The sequence below is a fragment of the Herpailurus yagouaroundi genome, unplaced genomic scaffold, assembly GCF_014898765.1.
Source record: "Herpailurus yagouaroundi ecotype Mexico unplaced genomic scaffold, PumYag 182, whole genome shotgun sequence".
Classification (NCBI taxonomy): Eukaryota; Metazoa; Chordata; class Mammalia; order Carnivora; family Felidae; genus Herpailurus; species Herpailurus yagouaroundi.
This window is the reverse complement of record NW_024412413.1, coordinates 19,328,268-19,349,545: the sequence shown is the minus strand read 5'-3', so window position 1 is coordinate 19,349,545 and position 21,278 is coordinate 19,328,268. Positions and strand designations below refer to the sequence as shown.

At 37.3% G+C, this 21,278-nt stretch overlaps 1 protein-coding gene across 5 annotated transcripts in view; it reads right to left on the bottom strand.

Moving 5' to 3' along the window:
- Positions 1-706: 706 nt before the first annotated feature.
- IGF1 (insulin like growth factor 1) overlaps positions 707-21,278 on the bottom strand; it is a 78,108-nt gene continuing 57,536 nt past the window's right edge. For 2 of the 5 annotated variants that reach the window (XM_040491064.1, XM_040491065.1), the window contains exon 4: positions 707-7,334. In XM_040491064.1, coding sequence (XP_040346998.1) covers positions 7,275-7,334 — 60 coding nt within the window. In that variant the 3' untranslated portion in view covers positions 707-7,274. Of the gene's footprint in view, positions 7,335-18,172; positions 21,233-21,278 lie in introns of those variants that run through there. The other 3 variants (XM_040491061.1, XM_040491062.1, XM_040491063.1) reach the window with 2 other exon arrangements.

The following is a 21,278-nucleotide window of genomic DNA, read 5'->3' as shown; positions in this document are numbered from 1 at the left end:
GATTCCTTAATGGATTTTAGTGACAGTGATGTTTGACATTGGCAGCAGATTTCTGCCCCATGCTTAATTGCCTCCCACTTCATCATCCCCAGAGCCTTCAGTGAAAGGCGGTACCCACATTAGCCTAGTGTGAAGGAAGGGAGAAAAGTATTGTCTAAGGGGGAAGGTGGAGAGAAACAATGCGGTTAGAAGCTCATGGCCACTGGAAGCAAGATGCTGAGCACAAATAGGACAAGGAGGCCTGGAAAATGTCAGTGTCAAAGGAGAGCCGCAGAAACTCTGAGGGAGTCACAGAGTAACGGTGAGCTGCACGTGGGAAAATAATAAACTGGTATTGCTAGGAGTTTCTTAAAATAAGTGCGAGACTCCTGAGCCTTTTAGACATTTAGGTAACTTTCCAAATAGTTCATGGGAGGTTTAAGAAAAGGCAAATAGAATGAAATGCTTTCATATAACAAGAGGGAAATTACTGATCTTTCCACTTTGTGCTTCCACAAATACTGCTATGAGTTTGATATTCAGTAAAGAGTTAGAAAAATTTATTGAAATAAAAACCCAATGCTGAGAGACCACATTCTCATGGAACCACACAATATTGGGAGTGTATTGAATGCTACTTGTAGGTGTGTCCTACATGATAGAAAATCTTTTCCCAGACCATTTGTGTCATGGATTATAACTCACTGTTGGGTTACAGTGAGTGGGGTCAGTTACTTAAACCTGCTTTATTGTTAATGCATATATTGTACAATTCATACATCTTTTACATAGTTTGTACAAGTTCTTTGAAACATTTATTGTTAAATATAATCTGTAAATTCTATAAGATATCTCCATCCTGGTATATGATTAGTTTTATTTTTGTGGGTAAATTTTTTTGTTTATTTGTTGCAGTGATTTAATTAATAAAAATGCTACATAACAATAGAATTCTTAAGGAATGACACATTACACCAACATTGTCCAAAAGAACTAATTAATCAAACATGATTCATTTTAATGTAATTACTAAAGAAAGATATATCATTTTATTATGACGCTCTAGCCATACATTTTTCCAAATATGGTTACTTAACAGTAAATGTAAGATAACGATTCAGTTAGTTACAGTTTTAGAAGTCATTAGGATTGATATCCTCTGCCATAAATGAATAATGATTTCAAATGCAATCAGAATTAATTTAATAAAAAATGCCTTTGAACTAAGACAGATATAATGAATGACCAATCATTATTTTCTTGTTCCAAAGTAGCAGGGAAAAATTCAGTGTCTGTAAGTGTCTTTATCACACCTGGTTTGTAGGTGTGAAAAAACAAACAAACATATGAATCAAAACACATGATATAATCCCAGTTCTCATAGTTCATTAACTCTCTTAGTAACAAGAGATCTGACATGGTACTTGGGGCCTTTATGTAAACTGCATACAAGCTGCATGGTGTTTGAAAGTTTTTAATATTTTGAATAGACATTTTAATGATACACAGACACAGATAAGAGATGTGAGTAGACAGTTTGAGGTTGCAGACTCCCTCCTGCAGTGTGTTTAGCAGCAGGTACAAGATAAATATCCAAACAAAATCAGATTAAGAGATTCACAGAAGTGACTTTGCACTGGGTAGGTAAAGGGGGCCAGTGGGTGGCTTGGAAGGGATTTTGAGTTTTGTTTTTATTTTTCCTACTTTTACATCAGTGTAGTTTGGGTAAAATAAAATTAATATAATGTTTACTTTTAGGCTACAGTAGGCCTGGGCGATTAAAAAAAAGGGCAGATTCTAAGTCTTATGAAAGGTCATTTTGAAGGTGACAGGTGATTCAGCAAGGACTAAGTAGGAGAAACTATCTCCATCTTAAATCACATTTCAATTGGGCAGTAACATTTGGACTTTTGTGTTCTCCATTTTCAAATGAAAAAAAATTTTTTTTCCCTTCAAAGACCGTATCAATGACAGCTGAAGAACGGGGAGAAAGAAGGACCATGTTTAAGATCAATGTGTAACCATAAATTAAGAGGGAACATGAGGAGTATTTATTTTTAAAGAGGTCCCTTTAATTCCAGGGTTTCAGCCTGGTCACCCCTTTATAAAATTTTGAGGGAGATACTAAATGAATGACTGGGAGGAATAGAAACAGTTTCAAAAACTCCCTGGGCCTCTGTCTTATCTATGAGAGGTTTCCCCAAAAAAAGTATTGTTCCAGATAGGACTTGGTTATTTCAGTTGGTATCTTTATCCTGTACCATATGCACTTAAAGCTTCAGACAGTCTTCTCATATCCTTTTTTTTTAAATAGAAATCACACACACAAAAAATACCTATGTATCAGTTTCTAATACCTAATAGGAAAGTCTTTTAGAATATTAAAATAGCAATAAGCAAATATGTACTATAAGATTAAACACTAGCATTGAAAACAAACAAACCAAAAACAAAGAATCAACTAAATTTTCTTCTTGTTTTTGCCCCCTCATATTCTGAACTTCATGATCATTGCAGGCAAGGGGCATAAAGAATTCTTGTATTAAAAAATCAGATTTATCTTTTGAAAATATTGTTGGGAAAGCACAGGTGATTTGAGTGGGAATGTTCTTTCTTATGAAAAGAGCCAAACAGGATCTGTCTCTAATAAATTAGTATACTCTTTTAAGATTAAAAATAGCAAAAACATTTTAAATAGTCTGATTATAGTTTCAACAAGTCAAACATACACTTCTATCTAGCCTATAGTTTTAAAGAGTCTATGTGGGTTTAACTTATCATCCCTCATTCCAATATAAAAAAAGAAAAGAAGAACCAAGTCATTTTTGAACATTAAGATATTCATAAAGACTGTATAAAGTAAAAAACAAAACAAAACAAAAAACCCCAAAACAAAAAAATCTTCACAGATTGTTAGCCATCTCTTTCAACGATTTCTCATAAATTCTTCTCTTTCCTTATCAGTAGATAACCCCCATCTCATAAGGAAATACTTTCCAACACTTCCCAATGAGATCAGTGATTGCTTTTTATGAGAGCTACTGCTCTTTGAGATGTTTAGATGAAGGGAGAATATCTTCTATAAACCAGTAAATGCCAAAGAATGACTTAAGGGGGATATGGCAGAAGCTATTTTTAGCAGATTTAATCTATGCATTTTTTCTCTTTGTTTTTATTTTCTCCACTTGCTGAATATCCGTTTTTAGAGCAGAGAGCACAAAAATCAATAAGTAACTTTATCATCTTTTGTTCTGCCAGTTGCCTGTAAGGTCCTCCCCGCCCTCCATTTATACTCTATGCTCTTGATTAAGGTATTTAGATTGGATAATATATTGCTAATTTTTCTGAGTTTGAGAGCCAGCAGAATAATGGAGGTTTCTAATTTAAGAAAAATGCCATCTTCTGCCTCCACACCCCCAAACTCACAATTTGGTGAACAGTACGCTACTTGTGAGTGATAAAAAGTTGAAAGGTGGTGGTGACTAGATCTAATGCTATTTTATTAAGCCATCTATCTATAGAATTGTTGTTTTCATACTTTAAAAAAATATGTCTATGCTTTCTTTTTTTTCTTTTTTTTCTCTTTTTTTTTTTTTTTTAGTCAAGTACTTTCTTAAAGAAACAATAGCACCACATTGGCATAGCTGGCCAAACAATAAATGGGAAAGCAAAATGTGCTACATCTTCCATTCAAGCAGTCTCCCAAGTGCATAAACTAGTAACAGAAACCCTGGAGCCACAGTGCATGAGATGGTTTCATCTACATAAACATTGACATTCCAAGGAGGGGATGGATTCTCAAGGGAGGCCAGGCTTTTTTTTTTTTTTTCCAATAAGATTTTCCAAGGAAGTGATTTCTTCTGAGTATTCCATTGGACTCTTAGGATGAGCGTGTGTGTGTGTGTGTGTGTGTGTGTGTGTGTGTGTGTATACATACATGCACATGCATGTGTGTATGGAGGAGTGGGTATTGCAAATTTTTCTCTTATCTCTAGAAGAGTAGATTCTGATGTAAAGATACATTAACTTTTTCAGTGGAGCCTCCTCATCTTAAACTCTTCAAAAGATACTGTTCTATTATTTGGGGAATTGGGAACAGAGATTTGATGTAGGTAATTCAGTATTGTCAGTTAAACTAGAACTAAGTCTGTTATTACCAGTATTGACAGCTTTTTCATAAACATTTTGAAATTGCCTCATTTGAGAAATCAAAAGCAAAGCTTATAAAAGTTTTGACTTGTGAAATTTCAGGTGCTCCTTTCTATCAATCCTGTGTCATTCTGCTGTAGAGTATGGCATCAACTGACTTTTGAAGTTTTACATTGATTTGTCGTCTAGTTTTATTTCATTTTAAAATAAGATAGTTGAGTTAGTATAGTTAGTTAATTTTCAATTCATTGATTTATGATATAAAGGAGAGGATTATATGTTGGAAAAATTAAGAAAGACAATATGACTTTGCACATTTAAGCTTTCCTCACTGGGATATTTTTGGCTGTGAATAGAATTATTAAGTGAATCAAATAAGTCATAGACACTCTTAGAATTACCATATTCAACTGTGTCTGGAAACTCATAGGTCTGCAGAGGATTACAGGTAAAGTTTTGCTGGGAAACAGTAATTTTAGAAGGTATACATAAAGAACATGAAATAAAAACCAGAAGTGCCATTTTGGGAAGAGGGGTCAAGCACCTAATTCCATAGAACACATCTGTCTGGAAAATAGATGAAGGGCAAAAATGAGTTACAGTTTCTTTTACATTTTTCTGTAGTGATCAGAACATTGCTCAGCATGACAGAGGTGCTCAATTCAAATAATGCTGAGGGTCTGAGGGTTTAAACACTTTTTGGCTGAGCAGGGGTACCTGCTCTATAGGCCTTCTTTTGGGTATGTTTGAAGATCCAGGAAGTCAGACTTTTTCTGGCCTCTCAACCCTGAGGTGAACCAGTGGGATGAAAACTAAAGATGTTATTTTTGTTTTCTATGTACACTTTCTAAGAATAAAAGGGATACAATTTGCATGAAGTAATCAAGCCTGGTTGCTTTTCACCAAAAAGTTTGAAGGCAGATAAAAAGATCTAAATGATGGATGATTCATTGTTCTAATAAGAAAATCTTGATAAGTAGATGGGAAACATTTTCTAGCCCACCATGGGCCTGTCCTCTCTGTTGGATTTTCTTGATATCAATTTTCAGTTGAATGGATAAGATGCACCCACAGCGGGTCAGGGGTCACTTCTGTAAGCAGACATGAAGGAAAATTTCTAGTTTTGAAGGAAAATTTTGCCTCTCAACTAGCAACTCTAGTCAAGTATATTTTAACATAAATTAAAAAAATACATATGTATAAGTAAATACAGCTAAGTAGAAGCACAAATTTATTAAAGTAATTTTGTGATTTTTAAAAATTAGATATTATTTAAATATTTGAAATCTTAAATATTTGAAACCGTTTTTTTAGATTGCCCAAAGAGAAAGAATAACTATGTTGTTCAAAATGAATAAAGTATCATTTATAATATCGCAAAAAGTATTACCACATTACTAGTAACTGCCCGGAAGAGTCAGATGGAGTAGTTGCTGTTTCACTGGTGGAAATCTTTTTTTTTCCTTTTCCTTTCTCTCTTTTCACTTTGTATTCATAAATCCAAACGCAGAATTCAGATCAAATGTAAACCAGACATTTCTAAGTTATTTTGAAAACTGTTTTAAAGGAGATGGAGCTGTTAGCTTTTAACAACCAGATAGTTGGATAGTTCATTGGATAGCTTCATTGACAAGAATGAGCATGTCAGGAGCATTTGGCTAATCAATTGTCTAGCTATATTGCGGATGGGCTGTTTATAGAATTCCTGGCATCCCAGCAACTCAAGGGCTCTGACCGTGTGCCCTCATAGCAACCCAGGAGAAAATCTGGAGCTTTATCTTTTTAATCCTCATACCACCCCTGTGAGGTAGGTAGATGGCATATTGCCCCCATTTTGTAGATGAGGAAACTGAGGCACAGAGAGGTGAAGTGACTTGCCCAAAGTCACACAGCGGTGAGTCCAAGACAGAGTCGGCAGATGTTTGTTTCTTCAGTGAGAAATAGAAACCAGGACATTAAATTCCTAGCCTTCTGCGTTTTCCACTCCTCTCTAGACTCACCAATCAAATTTGCATCAGCGGACTTTGTGTCTTAAGTTTCTCTTGGAAGGCATAATTGCAGGAATTTTGCCTTCTTTCCCAAATGGATGGATTTTTAGTACCCTTCCCCTTTGTGTCATTTTTGGCTCCAGGCTTCTTTTGTTTTGCTTTCACCTTTTACCGTTTTGGCCAGACTCTTTCATATAACAAACTACAAAATAGCACCATTGTACTAAAAAACAGAGTTTTACATACTGTTTGTGATATATCTTGTATTCTTGATATGCTAAATTTACATAGTGCTCTATATGGAAAAAATAAAAAGAGAGAAATTACTAATTAGGTTGCACACTAACTCATCATTTGAAAGAAGTGTTGAGAGTTTGAGACTTTCTATGCTTAAAACATATGCCTAAAAATGATTGGCCTCAAAACTGCAACTACTTGCATTTTTTTAGCAAGATGTGGAAAAATAAAGCTTTGTGTCTAAAATAAATGCATCCAACTTATATTTGGTACAAATGCCACAGATGGAATCTTTTGGGTTAAAATCTTTTGGGTGTGCTACTTGACTGCTTGTTACTGCTCTTGAGGAGGCCAAATTTGGCAAATATAAAGATGATGAGGTGGGAGAGGGGGTGAAGATAGACAAACAAGATTATCAGACACTGTAAAACAAACGGCCTGTGTTGTGTAGAAAGAAGTGCAAATAAAAAAAAAATTAATAAACCACTTAGACAAGGCTGCTGAATGAATGGCTCCAGAAGCCAAGACTCAGAGACAAATTTAGTGCAACTGGATCTATACAACGCCCATGCATTTGTGGCTCTTGAGAGGCAGGGACTAAGAAATATATATATATATATATATATATATATATATATATATATATATTTCTTTTTTTCTCTATAGAACATTATTGTTAAAGGATCAACAGCAATCTACCAACTCCAGGACCATTTTTGCAAGGTGCAAAGCTTTTAACAATCACTCTTAAAGACAATGTTGGAATGTTTACTTGCGTATTTCATTGGGGGGAAATGCCCATCTTTTGAAATGTCATCAAACTTATTTTTTGGTAGGTCTTCTGGTGTTTATCAGGTAACTCATACAGAGCAAAGGATCCTGCCGGTGGCGTGTCATTCTTCACAATTCAGGATGGTCTTCCTACATTCTGTAGTTCTTGTTTCCCGCACTCCCTCTACTTGCGTTCTTCAAATGTACTTCCTAAAAATAAAGGAGAAAAAGTGACATTAACTTGAAGTTTTATGTACCCTACCCATCTATTTATAACATGGGGTCTCAACCTTTCCTATTTTATGCCTCATCAGTCAATCTCATAGAGAGCTTGGGTCTGTTTTTTTTTTTTTTCCTAAGAAAGAAGTGGATAAGCCTTTAGTTTTTAGTTTAGTCGAACCTCACTCAGGCTACTTTTATGTCCCTTGGTGTCATGAGGACCACAAATTGCTTTATGAACACACAGAAATATGTTTCTATTCAACTGCTGCCATCACAGATTCGTTGACAGGTAGGAGATTCTGAAAAATTGAGAATTCTGGCCTGTGGCATCTTTCCCCGGTGAAAGAAAAAAAAAAAATTAAAAAAGGAACACATTCTGGGGTCATCCTCTATTGTTTTATTGCATTTTGTTCTATTTTAATTATTGTAAAAAGGAGACATTTCTTTTTCATTTTTATTTTTTTCTTCTTTGGACAGAGGGAAAGTTTTAGAAGTAGAAGATTGGGAGGTTTTATAATTGATTTAGAATCTATCAAATCACAGACATACTGAGCTGGGTTCAAATCTTGGCTCTTCCATGTTTAGTTATGTGTGAACTTGTGCAAATGGCAGTCTTTTGTGTCTCAGTTTCATCTATAAACTGGCATAATAATAGTTCCTACCTGTAGGATGAAGAATTAAAGAATTAGGGGGGTGGGAGGGAGGGGAGGGTGGGTGATGGGCATTGAGGAGGGCACCTGTTGGAATGAGCACTGGGTATTGTATGGAAACCAATTTGACAATAAATTTCATATTAAAAAAAGAATTAAAGAATTAGTATTAGTATATAAGTAGACTTATAATAGTCCTGGCACATGGTAAGCACCATGTAAGTATCAGCTATTATTATTATTATTATTATTTACTCATTATTATTATTTTTTCATCTTCATTGGAAAGTCACCTTCCTGGACTAAAAACCCTGGTTCCTTGCTTTGGTGCTACCATTCACTTATTAGCAAACAATGCTGTTATCCAAGGAATATTGAGTTTTGCTTAAAATAGAAGCCCTAGAGAGACGTGTTTGTCTGTTCACTGTTATATCCGTATGTCCAAAACATGCTTGGAATATTGCAGTTGCTCAATAAATAGCTAGAGAATTAATTAAATGGATGACCATAATGGACCCTGTAATAATGTGAAGAATGAAGTCATTATGCTTTTCTTATGGTTATTATTTTATCCATGAATATATTTAAATAGCAAAGTTTATTTAGACAAATCAGATGTAATTAAATCCAGGAAGAAATGGCATTTGCATGCATAAACATAAGGTGCTTCTCCTCTTGGTTTCACCTCTAGCCAGGAGGACCTTAGAGGAGAACATAATGAATAGTTATTGGTACAAAGTGAGGTCAAGAATCCGTGGTATCCCTTTTCCCCAGAACATGCTTTCATCATGACCCAAAACAAGAGTGCTTATTATGATGTCTGGAATCTCCAAATTCTTCCTCCTGGCTAAGGTAACGACCTCTCAATCCAATCATTCTTAGGAACTTAGAGGTCATTGTAAGGACCTTGGAGATTGCTCAGACCTGAGACCTGCAGAGTGTGAGAAGCTGGAACAAAATTAACTACAGTCTCTGGAAATAATATCTATTGGCTAAGGCCCATAGAGATTGGTAATTTTTCTTACACATATTTTCCAGCTCTACCTGGAACATTAGAGTTATCACCAAGTCCTTCAGAAAAACTAGTTAGCACTTTGTAAGTTGGTGGTCAATATCCTGTACTGACTGAATAGAAGGAAGATAGTGTCATTGTATAAATATGTTTATTAAAATAACTAGCTCAGTGGCCATCGAAAAAAGCTTGTGGGAGGAAGTTTGGCATTTGTACAGGATAGCTTGAAATGCCATCTGTTTAAAATCCTGGCACTTTCCCCCAAATATCATACAACTTTACCAAGTCCATTTAATGTTCATATGTTGCTGTACAAAACATCTACTGTTAAGCTACCAGTAAGTTTGTATTTCTAATCTTACATGTTATTCTGCTTGCTTAGGAATTCTCCCGACAAATGGAAGAAAGACAAATGGGGCTACACAGTAGGATCACTACTGTCCCAAACTCCTTGAAACATTTCTGTTCAATACTCAGTGGACCCTGCTGATGGTAGGTGGCTCCCAAAATGGTGATTATTAAGGATACCACTTCTCTACCAAACTGCTAGCCAAATAACAGGTCTAGAAATATACTAATTTGAGTTTGCCTTTTTTTTCTGTTTAACAGGCATACCAGCTTGGAAAAGAAGGTTTTTAAGAATCTGGATAATGCCCACATAGGAAAATGCTCAAGAATGAAATAGTAACAAATTAAAAGAAAGCCAAAGGAGGTGCTTAATCTCCAATCTTTCTCTCAAACCAAATTAATCCCAGATTTACAGAATAAAAAAATTCAGGTGTCTTCTATATTTCCCTCTTCAGATTCATGAAGGCCACAGCAAAAAGGATTGATTTTAGATTGGTCAATCATATAGATCTTATCCTTTTCCCCAACAGAGAGATTCTTTCTCTTTTCTCTCAAAGTGGAGGTGTAAAGTGTCAGTCTGAGCACAGGGATACTCTGGCCCATTTCTTCTGGGTCTGTTTGGGCATTGCAGCAAAACCATGAGCAGAAACTCACTTGAGTAGAGCAGACATTGCTCCAAGTAGCATGGTTCCCATGCACAAACGCGTAAGGTGGAGGCCATTCAAAACCAGCTGGGATGTTGTCTGGTTTGCATTTGGCTCTCTTCCCAGGTTCTCACATGTGACTTCTTTGTTGCAGACAATGATGGTGACAAAACAAAAGCACTCAGGGATTTGATCTCAGTCGCATCTGTTGCTTTGCTCATTGTCTTAATTTAATTATGCTGGCCACCCTTGACAATGGGCAGCAAGTGGAGGCATGTTAGAAGCAGCCGGAGCTGGCACCCACTTTCAATGCACTTCTTGAGGGTTATGAAACTGTCCCACATTCAGCCAAGCAAAAACTTTTCACTTCAACAGCTTGTCCAAGACAAACAAACCAGCTGAAACTGTTTCTAGTATGCAACTAGACAGATTTTTGAAAGGAAAACAGTAGTGAGTAAATACTGTTTCCTATTGACACCAGGGAAGGTAAGATTATTAAAAAAAAAAAAAAAAAGTTCGTCCTCTAGCTCACTCAGGTTGGTTGAGGAAATTTATCACTCTGAAGGAAACCAACTCATCAGGGAATATGTTTCAAGGTCCTAATATGTGATATACATTCTAACACATTATGTACCATGCACAGATATTTAGGAAGCAGAAAAATGCCCTGAAATGTTGCATGACATTCACATTCTCCCATTGTCTCTTGGCTCTTATCCTAGCTCCTAACTTTATAAAGGAAAACAATCCACAAACTTTTTGATTAAAAAGATCACCGAGAGCTAATAACAATGGCAGTAACAGTAACCTTGATTAACATTTGCAGACACATTATACTTTACACAGTGATCTCTAGTAAGGTGATATTATTTGCTTCAATCCATTTATAATCTGAGGCTTGCTAACATTTGGTGACTTGCTTGAGGTCACATAAGAACAAACTGATAGACCTAGGACTAATAAGAAAACAATTTATTATTTAAATAAGATAATTTTATCACTTAGGGGCTGGGCACTATATTATGTATGTTAATTGCATATATTTTTCTTAATTCTTCTAGTTCTCTTGGGGATGGACACTATGTCTTGCCCATTTTACCTTGAAGGAATCTGTGTCTTAGAAAACTTGCCTAATTTTTTATAAGGAAGATGTGACCATGGTTGGGATTTGTACCAGTTCCCTCTGATTCTGGAGCTCATCAGTTAGCCACTCTACCATATTGCTTCCCCAAAAGATAAAACAATATTGGGTGTTTCAAAATCCAAATCTCTTTCCAATGACAATAACTGACAATGTTATGAGCTGCCCATGATCCCAGATGGTGGTAGATTCTTGTTTAAAGGGTAAGGCAAGACTCTAAACTCAGGGGTAGGGTGCCCTCCCTGACCACAAGTGTGAGTTGGGCCCCATGTCTATTATTATTGATAGAAATCTAGTAGCACAATATTCAATTAGTAAGAGTGAACCCTGTGGATATTATAAGCCCTTTTTTTTGCTGCCTATCTTTATGAGATTTTGCCTGAGAAACAGTATCTAAAAGAAGGATGATAATAGTCTCTTTAAATTTCAGAAAGGAAGTAGTGATGTTTTCAATAGACTGTTTCCATCTCAACTACTCCAAACAAGTAAGTATTGTATGACATAAAGTCTAAGAAAAGCCTGGCGCCCTATAAAAAAATGCTGGGAAGTTATTGTCCAGCATGGAATATCAGCAGCTATTGTATAGCATAAAGTCATAATTCAGCATTGACCTTCTGTTAAAAAGGGCAAAATGAGGAAAAAAGATCATATAATTGGAAAGATCACCCACATATCAGCTCTTTACCTGTTGAAAAAACCATGTTATAGCTATTTTGCTGGTTTCGCCTGGAGACACATGAAATTGTGGAGCGTGGTTTAAATATTTCAGTATCAACTTTGATATCTCTTTACTTCAGGGAATCACAAGTTCAAATTCCATGAGAGTTGGGTCAGCCTTTCATCTCTGGGAGCCAAGAGAGTAAGTGTCATGCAATCTACTCAGCGCTTTGGGGTGTGACTTTTAAAACCAAAGGACAAAGGTGCACATTCTGAGAGGCTGGTAGGATGGTTGCCTCTCTAGCAAAGTGAGAGGTATATAGACTGGACACAATGTCAGTCTGTTCAGACTCTTATTTTTTTTGGAAGTTACCTCATCCTACTTTTTCTGTGGTTATGATGGTAATGGCCATTTTTCCAATATTACCCTTTCCTCTAGCCATGGGGAATGGCCCAGAGCTGGCACCTCACCCAATGCCAAGACTGAGTTTGGTGGGGATAGAAGGTCACTCATTCCTGAGAAACACGAGATTCCTTTGTTGGCAAACTTTCGGTTCAAGGACTCCCTAGTGACTTTTCTGAACTTTTCCTTAGCCTGTATGGCGGTATAGGACACTTTCACCCAATGTTCTCTCTCCCTCCCCTTCTCCTTCACTTGGGGTCAGACTTGCATTGTGTTCTGAGGGCTTGCCCAGGCTTCCTCGTTCCTCCCCTATTTCCTTTCACACTGGTATTTTTCCTAATGAAATCCTACTCTTTTAGCCTAGTCTCATCTTGGTTTCCCCAAAGACCTAGGCTTACATACCTGGTATAGATCCCATCTCCCCACGTAGGAATTAAGGGACCTTTGACAATCACTATATTGTTCTCTCCTTCTCAGTTTCCTCTTCTGTAAAACGAAAGAGTGGGGTAAGGGCACCCACCTCATAATGTTGTTATGAGTGCATGTGTTTACCCTTACACATTTACCTGGCATAGTTGTGTGCGAGAAAGCCTACTATTTCAAGGGCCCTTGATTTTGATCTATTCTGTGAACTCATTTATTAGCAACATCAGTCTGCTCAGGCTTCTTTGCTATCGGAGTTTACTCTGCCTCTATCTTTGTTGGAGTATTGATGTGCTACAGAGTAATGTATGTGTTTGTTTCCCCACTGAAAAGTAAGCTCCTTGAGCACAAGTAGCGTGTCTCCTTCATCTCTCTCCCCTCCCCATAGATATGGTGCTTTGAGCAAACATAGCAAACCAGGAAATTCTTGCTAAATTGTTTAAATTTTTCTGAAGAAGTAGCACAATAGAGTTCAGGCCAATAGCAACCCTTGCATGGTGTCCTACTTTTACTGTCCTCTTCACAAGGACAAACAGCACAGAGCCCCTCCTGTCTTGCAACTCACAATTAGTAGGTTGTGGTACAAGAAATATCAATGGAAAAATGCAGAAAAGAGAGGGAGGTACATGGTTAACACAATGGAGTCCATTTTGAGTATAGATTCTGGTCTGGCCACTTGTTAGAGCAAGACTTTGGCAAGACTTTTAGCCTTACTCAGCCCAGGTTTTTACATCTATACAATGGGGATAATTTTAGTATTTACCCTACAGGCTAATGGTGAAGATTTGCTGAAATAATTCACTATAAACCTTACCACAGGGCTTGTGCTTAATAAATACCAGGTGTTCTCACTGCCCACCCCCATTTTTATAGTTATTGTTGTCAAAGAGCATCCCATGGCAGGGTGCTGTCCTTTCCCTGGCTGGAGAAAGGAAATCTACTTATTGGGTGCTCAGAGCTCCCTTGAGTGCTGGGATAGCAGATGTATACCTCTTTTTTTTTAGTGACTGGTGCATCCCTAGGAATCCCCGGGATTTAGGGAATTTATATTTGTCCCATAATTATTCACAGATTATCCTGATTTAGCAACTTTCTTACTCTTCAAAAGATACCACCTGACTCCATTTAAATATTTCTGTCTGTGATGTAAGAAATCACTACCAAAATTGTTTAAAAGCCTGGGAAAGAAATAAAAGGAAAAAAAAGGCACTGAAGGGTATTTTCCCTCATTGGCAAGAGGTATTTACGTTGCCTTTAATAGTCTTGAAGGATGTTGTAAAACACTTCAGGGTTCAGTCTGCTTAGACTGTTTATTTTATGGGCAGCTTGTTTAGTTAGCTGTTTGTGTTTGTGTTACATTTTTAAATTAAAAAAAAAAAGATTAAGCACACTATCTTTCCCAGAAGGAGTTGATTTTGGAATTGCTGAAAGGTTCAAATGTTGTGGTATTTTAAAAAGTGAAACACCAGATTCTAGCAATTTCACTGATATGTGCTAAAGATTCAGCACATTTTTACCTAAAAACTGGATTTGATTATTTTTTTCTCTCAAGCCTCCAAAATGCCATTGTTTCATCTGACATACAACTTATGCAGGGGTACTTACAGTGGTGTATGCAGTGATTTATCTTACAATGTTCTGAGGCCCAGGGTTGTACCTTTCAGTGTCATTTCAACACCATAGTGAAGAGTTCACAGAATTGGTAGGAAAGGGTGTTGTCCTCCTCCACTCATTCTTTGTGTGTGTGACACATCTGGGCAGAACACTCAAATGTTGTGTTCTAAATTTTCCTCCTCACTGAGTTGAGAGAAATTTTGGAAGTTTGGAAGGCTTGTCTGAACTTTTAGGATGAACAAAATAACACTATGACAAGTTAAAGTGATTTGCATCTGTTTGAGGTTGATGGGAGCCTTTCAGCATATAAAAGTAAACACACATGGTGCCAGACGGAGCTTTTCCAGGACAAAAACATGGCACAAGAACAATTCATGAGTGTATAGTTTTTAGAAATCAGAATTGCTTCATTGTGCCATCATCACTTTTACCTCCATCCTAATATTCGTTTGAAGAAGGAAGCATGTCATTATTTACAGAAGGACAAGCCAGAGCATCCACTAGTGGCCTAAGTCAACCAATACTGACAAAGTAACAGTATGATGCTATATATTTATTGATTCATTTATACTTTTCTTATTTTTCTAGTCCTGCAATGCCTCATGAAACTACTCAAGCATGCCACACTCACACCATGACATGAATATTGCATACCCTCCAAGTCTACAACAGTCCAACTGATTGGAAATTCTTGTCCAACCCTCAACCTGCCATGGTCTTGAACCTAATCATTCGAAATTTTTGTTTTGCCATAACTGTGATCTATGGCTAAGAAAAGAGCACATCATGTTTTCACAGATGGCAGAGATGGTTGGTCTTTGATTGCTTGACCTCCTGGAGCTGGCCAGACAGAAAGCCCCATGCAAGCATTTATATATTTTACACAGAATTATATTAAAACTTTTGACATATGAATCCCATCTTGGAAGCCTGGGCCACTTGGTCAGTTTGGGTTTGATGTAAAATCTCTTGGTCCCTCATTGGGAACTTAGGTATTATTTTACCAGACAGAGGAGTTGCCATCATGTGCAGCCTTTCATAGGTCTTACTCTTAACATCCTACCTTCTTACAGGAATTCTGATCCTACCAGTTAGAGGAGCCAAGGAGGATGGTAGAAACGATTGCCACCTTCTTTCCAGACTGACAGTGACACATGCCTACTCAAATAAATGTATGTTGCTTTATTTGATCCAATGGGAACGAATGTGTATGCCCAAGTGAATTGAGGAGGTTAGACGTTTATGGTTACAGAAGGGGAACATGGTAGAAAAAGGCAGTTAATAGTTTTTGCCAATACCCCCAATCTCTAATAGAAATAGGGGAAGAGAATGCTGGAACGAAGACAGGCTGGATGCAATGACTTTTGTGCTAAGTCAAGAATTAGACCTGAAAATTTCTATAGTTGCAAATTGGTTCTGTATGAAAGTTTCTGTTTTCTGATTTATAGAGTCACTCTCTTTCTCTATAGATCAGACTGGAAGAAGTTGAAATCCTTCGACCCTTAGGTACAACAGAAAGAAAACCAACTTCTTTCTGCCCCCTCAGTAATGTTTCCTTTATTTCCTGAATAATATTTAACTTAGTACTAAACCTGGGCCTTTGAGAAGACAAAGGGATAATGTGATTTCTCCTGAACGATAATTAGTTTTCCATAAGAATGTGACTTCAGTGAAAGAAAAGCAAAGAAACTGCATTTATCTATACTTTTGGAAAGTGATTCACCCCAAATTCCTAGTGATTGAAACAATACTAGAACACAAAACTATGCAAACACACACACACACACACACACACACACACACACATGCACGCACGCACGCACATGGAGAAGCTAGAGAAAAGAATCCCTTTCTTCTCAAAGCTATTTTCTGTAGTTAATTACAGATTGTAAATTACCAGCAAGGGCATTTAAAATTGAAATTAATTGGTTGTACCAATAAGCATTCTTATTTCTATCAAACTTCTATCAAACTTCCACTTTTTCAAAAGAGTTAGTTTCCTGACCAAAGGTCTTAAAACTGTAACCACATTAGTTAATAAAATAAAGCTAGGAATTTTCCAAAATGTTTTCTAGCTTTTGTTACTTATCTAGCAGTAGCCCATCAGACCTGTAATTGAGCTTCTAGTATATGGTGAGAACTTTCCTGGCTGCTCTCAAGAAGTATCAGATATGGACTCACAGGCCCATTGTCCCACATCGCACATAATTTCCCTGCTGTTCTCAATTTCTATTTCTCTCTTTTTGAGTTTAAATATAAGTCTGTCTTTCTAAGCAATCTCTTTTGGTTGGTGGATAAAAGTGAGGTAGCACTAAAGGCATAACAGAGCCCCATTAAAGATGAACCCCAATGTCAGGGAAAGGTGCTTAAATTTCAGTTAACACCCTGAGGATGGAGAAGCTGATTTTGACCTGGAAGTTTGGTAGCCATTGAGGAACATTTGCTAACCTCACCCGCTCCTTTAAAAATGGATTTGTCTTGCTTATTAGGTCAGTAAATACTGTCACAGATTTTCAAAGAAATCTGGTAGCTGGGCTTTCATTCATTTTGATGAGCATACAACCTGAGGAATTCTTCACTGAAAGAAAAGCCAAGAAACTCTATTTACCTATAATTTTGGAAAATGATTTACCCCAAATTCCTAACCTCATAAAAGGGCATTCTGCTGCTGCTTCACCTAAAACAGTTTATCTTCTTATTGCTACCAAAGGCTTCCACTTTAACTTCAAACTATCAACTTTGCCCTTGGATTAAAAGTCAACTCCATGTTACCTAGTAAATAGTACAAAAGCCCTATTCCTTTCACATAGACAAGTAAAAAGAATAGACTTCATCTTTCCCCATGGATGTTAATATACTTAAGAAACTGCAAAATGTATTACTTAAGAAAACATTATTTCTTGGTGGTGGTTGGTGGGAGGGAGGTGGTCAAGGGGTGACGGGAGGGAGAAGGGTCTCTTTGAGGACTCTTTTTTTTTTTTCTTCTTTTTCCACCCTTACATCCTAACAGCACGCACATTCGAAGCTGTATGAGCTTTTGTTTGTTTTCAAGAGATGTTTGAAAGAAGATCAAATGCCTGTGAAAGGCACTGGATCGGCAGCCCTAGAAACTGAAATGTCCCGGAAGCTGTGTGAGCCCGGAAATATCCCACATTTCTATTTACTTTGGCAATTTTACTTAAAACTAGTAAGAGCTGGAGTTCATGCTACAATTAAATTTTCCTCAGGCACCATGAAATGAAAACACATATTACATTTGATTTTAACTGGTTGAGAAAAATGGTGGTTTTTTGAAAGTTCATTCTGTGACCTTGAAGTAAAAGTTAGCAGTTCCTCACATGGGAGAGCTGAGCTTCCATTTAAGTTGGAATTATTCATAGCACTGGTGTTCTCGGGTTGGAAGGGCTCTTAGATCACTGAGTTCCCTTCTATCATCTGCTCGAAACCCTACAATTCAGAAGTGCTGAAAATTCACCAGAAAGTGCTGGCAAAATTGGCCTCGAAGGTTTTGGTGATACAAGACTCACTTCCACATGAAGAGATCTGTTTCTTTTTCAGATGGCTCAAATTTTCAGAACTAGGTAAAATAATATTAACTAAAACTCTAATAGTGATTACTATGTGCCAGGTACCATTTTAAGCAATATAAAAGTTTGTGCACACACATTCACATACATAATCTCAATAAATTCTCATAACTGTAGGAGACAGATTCAATCAGCACCATCATTTGACAGATGAGTAAAATAAGGCACAGGTAAATGACATGATTTGCCCAAAGCCGCACCACCAGTAAGTGAGAATCAGGATTTGAACCCAGGCAATGTTCTTAGCCAGGTATTCTTAACTACTGTGTTTTATTGCCTCTTCAGTCCTTATAACTCTCCTTCATGCCTAGTACAGAGGATGGCACATTGTAGGTGCTCAATAAAAATATTTTTCAACAAATTTATTTCAGGATCATGATTTCTTATATCTTCCCATTTGTTTTACACACAGTCAATTTGCCCTAAGAGAAACAGTAGAATTTTAAATGATGATCAATACTCTGCCTACTTCAAGAAAGCAGCAAGGAGAGAGATAGGTACATAACATTCACTATAAAGTACTATTTAGACAGTTGCCACCTTTAGCAGTAGGTCCATGAATGATTTCAATTTAAGCTATAGAGGGAAGTTCTAAACAGGCAAGACTTGGGTCAGTGCAACTCTTTGTTCTCCTTTTTTTACTGTGTCCTTGCCCTGCTATCCTATGCCAGGACAAGAGGAGTCATTTCATCTCAGCAATGCTACTCATTTTTATGGTCTTTCTCTTCCACTATTAAGCTGCATATAACAATTATTTGTCCGTCTATTTCATCCATCCATCCATCTAGCATTATATGCCATGTATCACTAGGTGCTTAGTATTGATACTAGAAAGGAGGAGATGGAAAGACTATAATAGATGCTTCCTGTTTACCTCGTTCATATTATTCAGAAATCATATGTTAGGAATTCAAGATGACTGCTTTAGAGTTGATAAAACCCATTCTAAGAAGAAGTGTATTATAAGCCATAGTGTGAGAGTTAAGCATTCTTTAACTAGAAAGTTCTATTCCTTTTTTTTTCTTTTAAAGTCTTTGCCTTACTTCTTTTGAATGAAGTTTATCATAGAGGATAATTAATAGCTTATCCAAAGCCTTGAGTCATAATTGACATTTACTCAGTCAACAGTGAAATAGGGAAGAGAAAATCTCTAAGGAACATTTCCATAGGACACAAATCATTAATTCTTCTGAGGAACTTGAAGAGCCATCTGTGTTTGCAGGCTACTCTCAGGTGGTAGTCACAGTAAATATTGGCTTATGCCTGAGGCTGGTTCCAAAGCATGGATGTCTTAGCAGAAGAACTCAGCATCTCCTGAATAAGGTGGCTGGCTAGATGGGCCTAGGCACCAGCCTAGCTTTTGTCATTTCAGATCAGCCAGCTTTTTGTAACCACAGCAGAAGTGGCTTGGCTCCCATTTGGGGCTTTGACATGCTTCTGACTGGACATTTTCCTCCTGGGCTAAGTCTTGGGCATGGCCTTATATGTTTTGTTATGTTATGTTATGTTATGTTATGTTATGTTATGTTATGTTTATTATATAATCCTGGGTTTTCACTGGACCATAGAGGAAGAATGATCCTGAAGTAGAAATACAGCAGGGACATGAAGGACCAGGCAGAAAGTTTCCTTTATACCATGACATCTTCAAAGTAGGTTACTTGGATGAAATGCTTCACTTCTTGGTTTAGTCATCTTCTTACCCAAAGTCTCATTATTTGCTTGACTGACCACTTTTCTCTTATACCCTCTCTCAGCATTTATAATTCACAATTTGGATGATCTGGAGACTTTTTGCTTTATATCTATTAAGACTCTCACCCTACTAATTAAATCAGAGACGCTGAAGGAGAAGATTTACAAGACCTAAATTCTGTGATTCTACTTAGCTCTTTTTACCCTCAGGGAAATCCAACCCCTTGCTCTCATTCATGTTCTTCCTTCTGGTGGAAAAATATTGAATTAATGGAAGATTTCATCTGCCTATTTCTGCCCCATATTTTCCTTTTGGAATTCTTTCTTAGTCCATGTTGATTATGTGCTCTTCTCTGCTGGCCAGAAGGAGGGCAGCTTAGAACTCAAGTACATCTTTACCCTTTTGTGGATCTCTGTATCCTTGTCTTTAAAATGAAAGGATTGAACCAACGAACTTCAGCTCTAAAGTAACACGGTCCTAGGGTTTCCATGGAACAGAAACTCATAGGATTTCATATGTGAAAACCTAGATTTGTGCGTGTGTTTGTGTGTGTATGTGCGTGTGTGTGACAGAGACAGATAGACATACACACAGGTTTATAGGAGATAGAATCAGAAGGCAGTAATCAGACGTTAGGAATCCGTTCTGGGCTGAATTGTGTCTCTCCTCAGCCATTCAAATGTTAAAGTCCTGACTCCCAGTACCTAGAGTCCTGACTCCCAATACCTAAACTGTTTCCTATTTGGAGATACGGTATTTACAGAGGTAATTTAGTTAAAATGAGGTCAACACCTTCACCTGGACTTTCAGCTTCCAGAAATGTGTGAAAATATCTGTTGCTTAAGCCACCCAGTCTGTGGTGATTGTGATGGCAGCCCAAGCAGACCAATACATCTTTTATATCTGATTCCAAAGTGCAAAAAAAGAAAAGGTTCAATGACTCCTCTTGCAGGTTACCCCACAGGCCTCATAGGCCTTTAAGCAAATACTGGATGCCCTTTGGCCTCAACCTGGACTTGACTAAGAAATGCAGCCTCCAATGACACTGCAGGAAAGAAAATCTGGGAACTTCTATGACACAATTCAGTCTTGCTGAGAATTTTGGGCTAATATTTAACTCTGGACATATATTGACATGGGCAATTCTTCTATAATAGCTTCACACAAGATTTTAAAATACATGTAAAAGCCTTGAATTTTGTCTTAATTCTTTAACTCTCATTTGTTTTTGGGGGGAGGGGAATGTAGTGTCTTATTTGCCTTTTTTATAATTTTTGTTCTTTTTTCATTCTTGCCACTGTCTTTCTTTGGACTTCCTTGAGCATTACGTTTTTCTTTTCCATTGTCTCCATGTTTGTTATCCACATTCTACAACAGGTTACTTCTCTTCCTTCCATCACATTCATTATCTAGCTCCACCAGGCCTACTGTTCTTCATTCCTCTATAGCACTTCCCACTTCTCTTTATCGCTGTCTGCTTCTCTCTCATCGTCCTTGCCTCTGTCTGCTTAGTCCTTCTCTCCTCCATTTTCCTTTTTTGCCTCTGCGTTCAGTTTCTAGCTCCAGTCTCCCTTCTCTGCTCTTTCTTCTTTCCTTTCATCTGCTGACTTGCTTCTGTCCCCACCTTCTGCTCCCCTCCTGGGTGTTTCTTTGGCCCACCTTTCCTTCTCCTCTGAGACTTCGTTTTCTTGGTGGTAGATGGGGGATGATACTGTAAACATCACAAAAATAATTGCATTGAGAACAGGTGGTTCCCT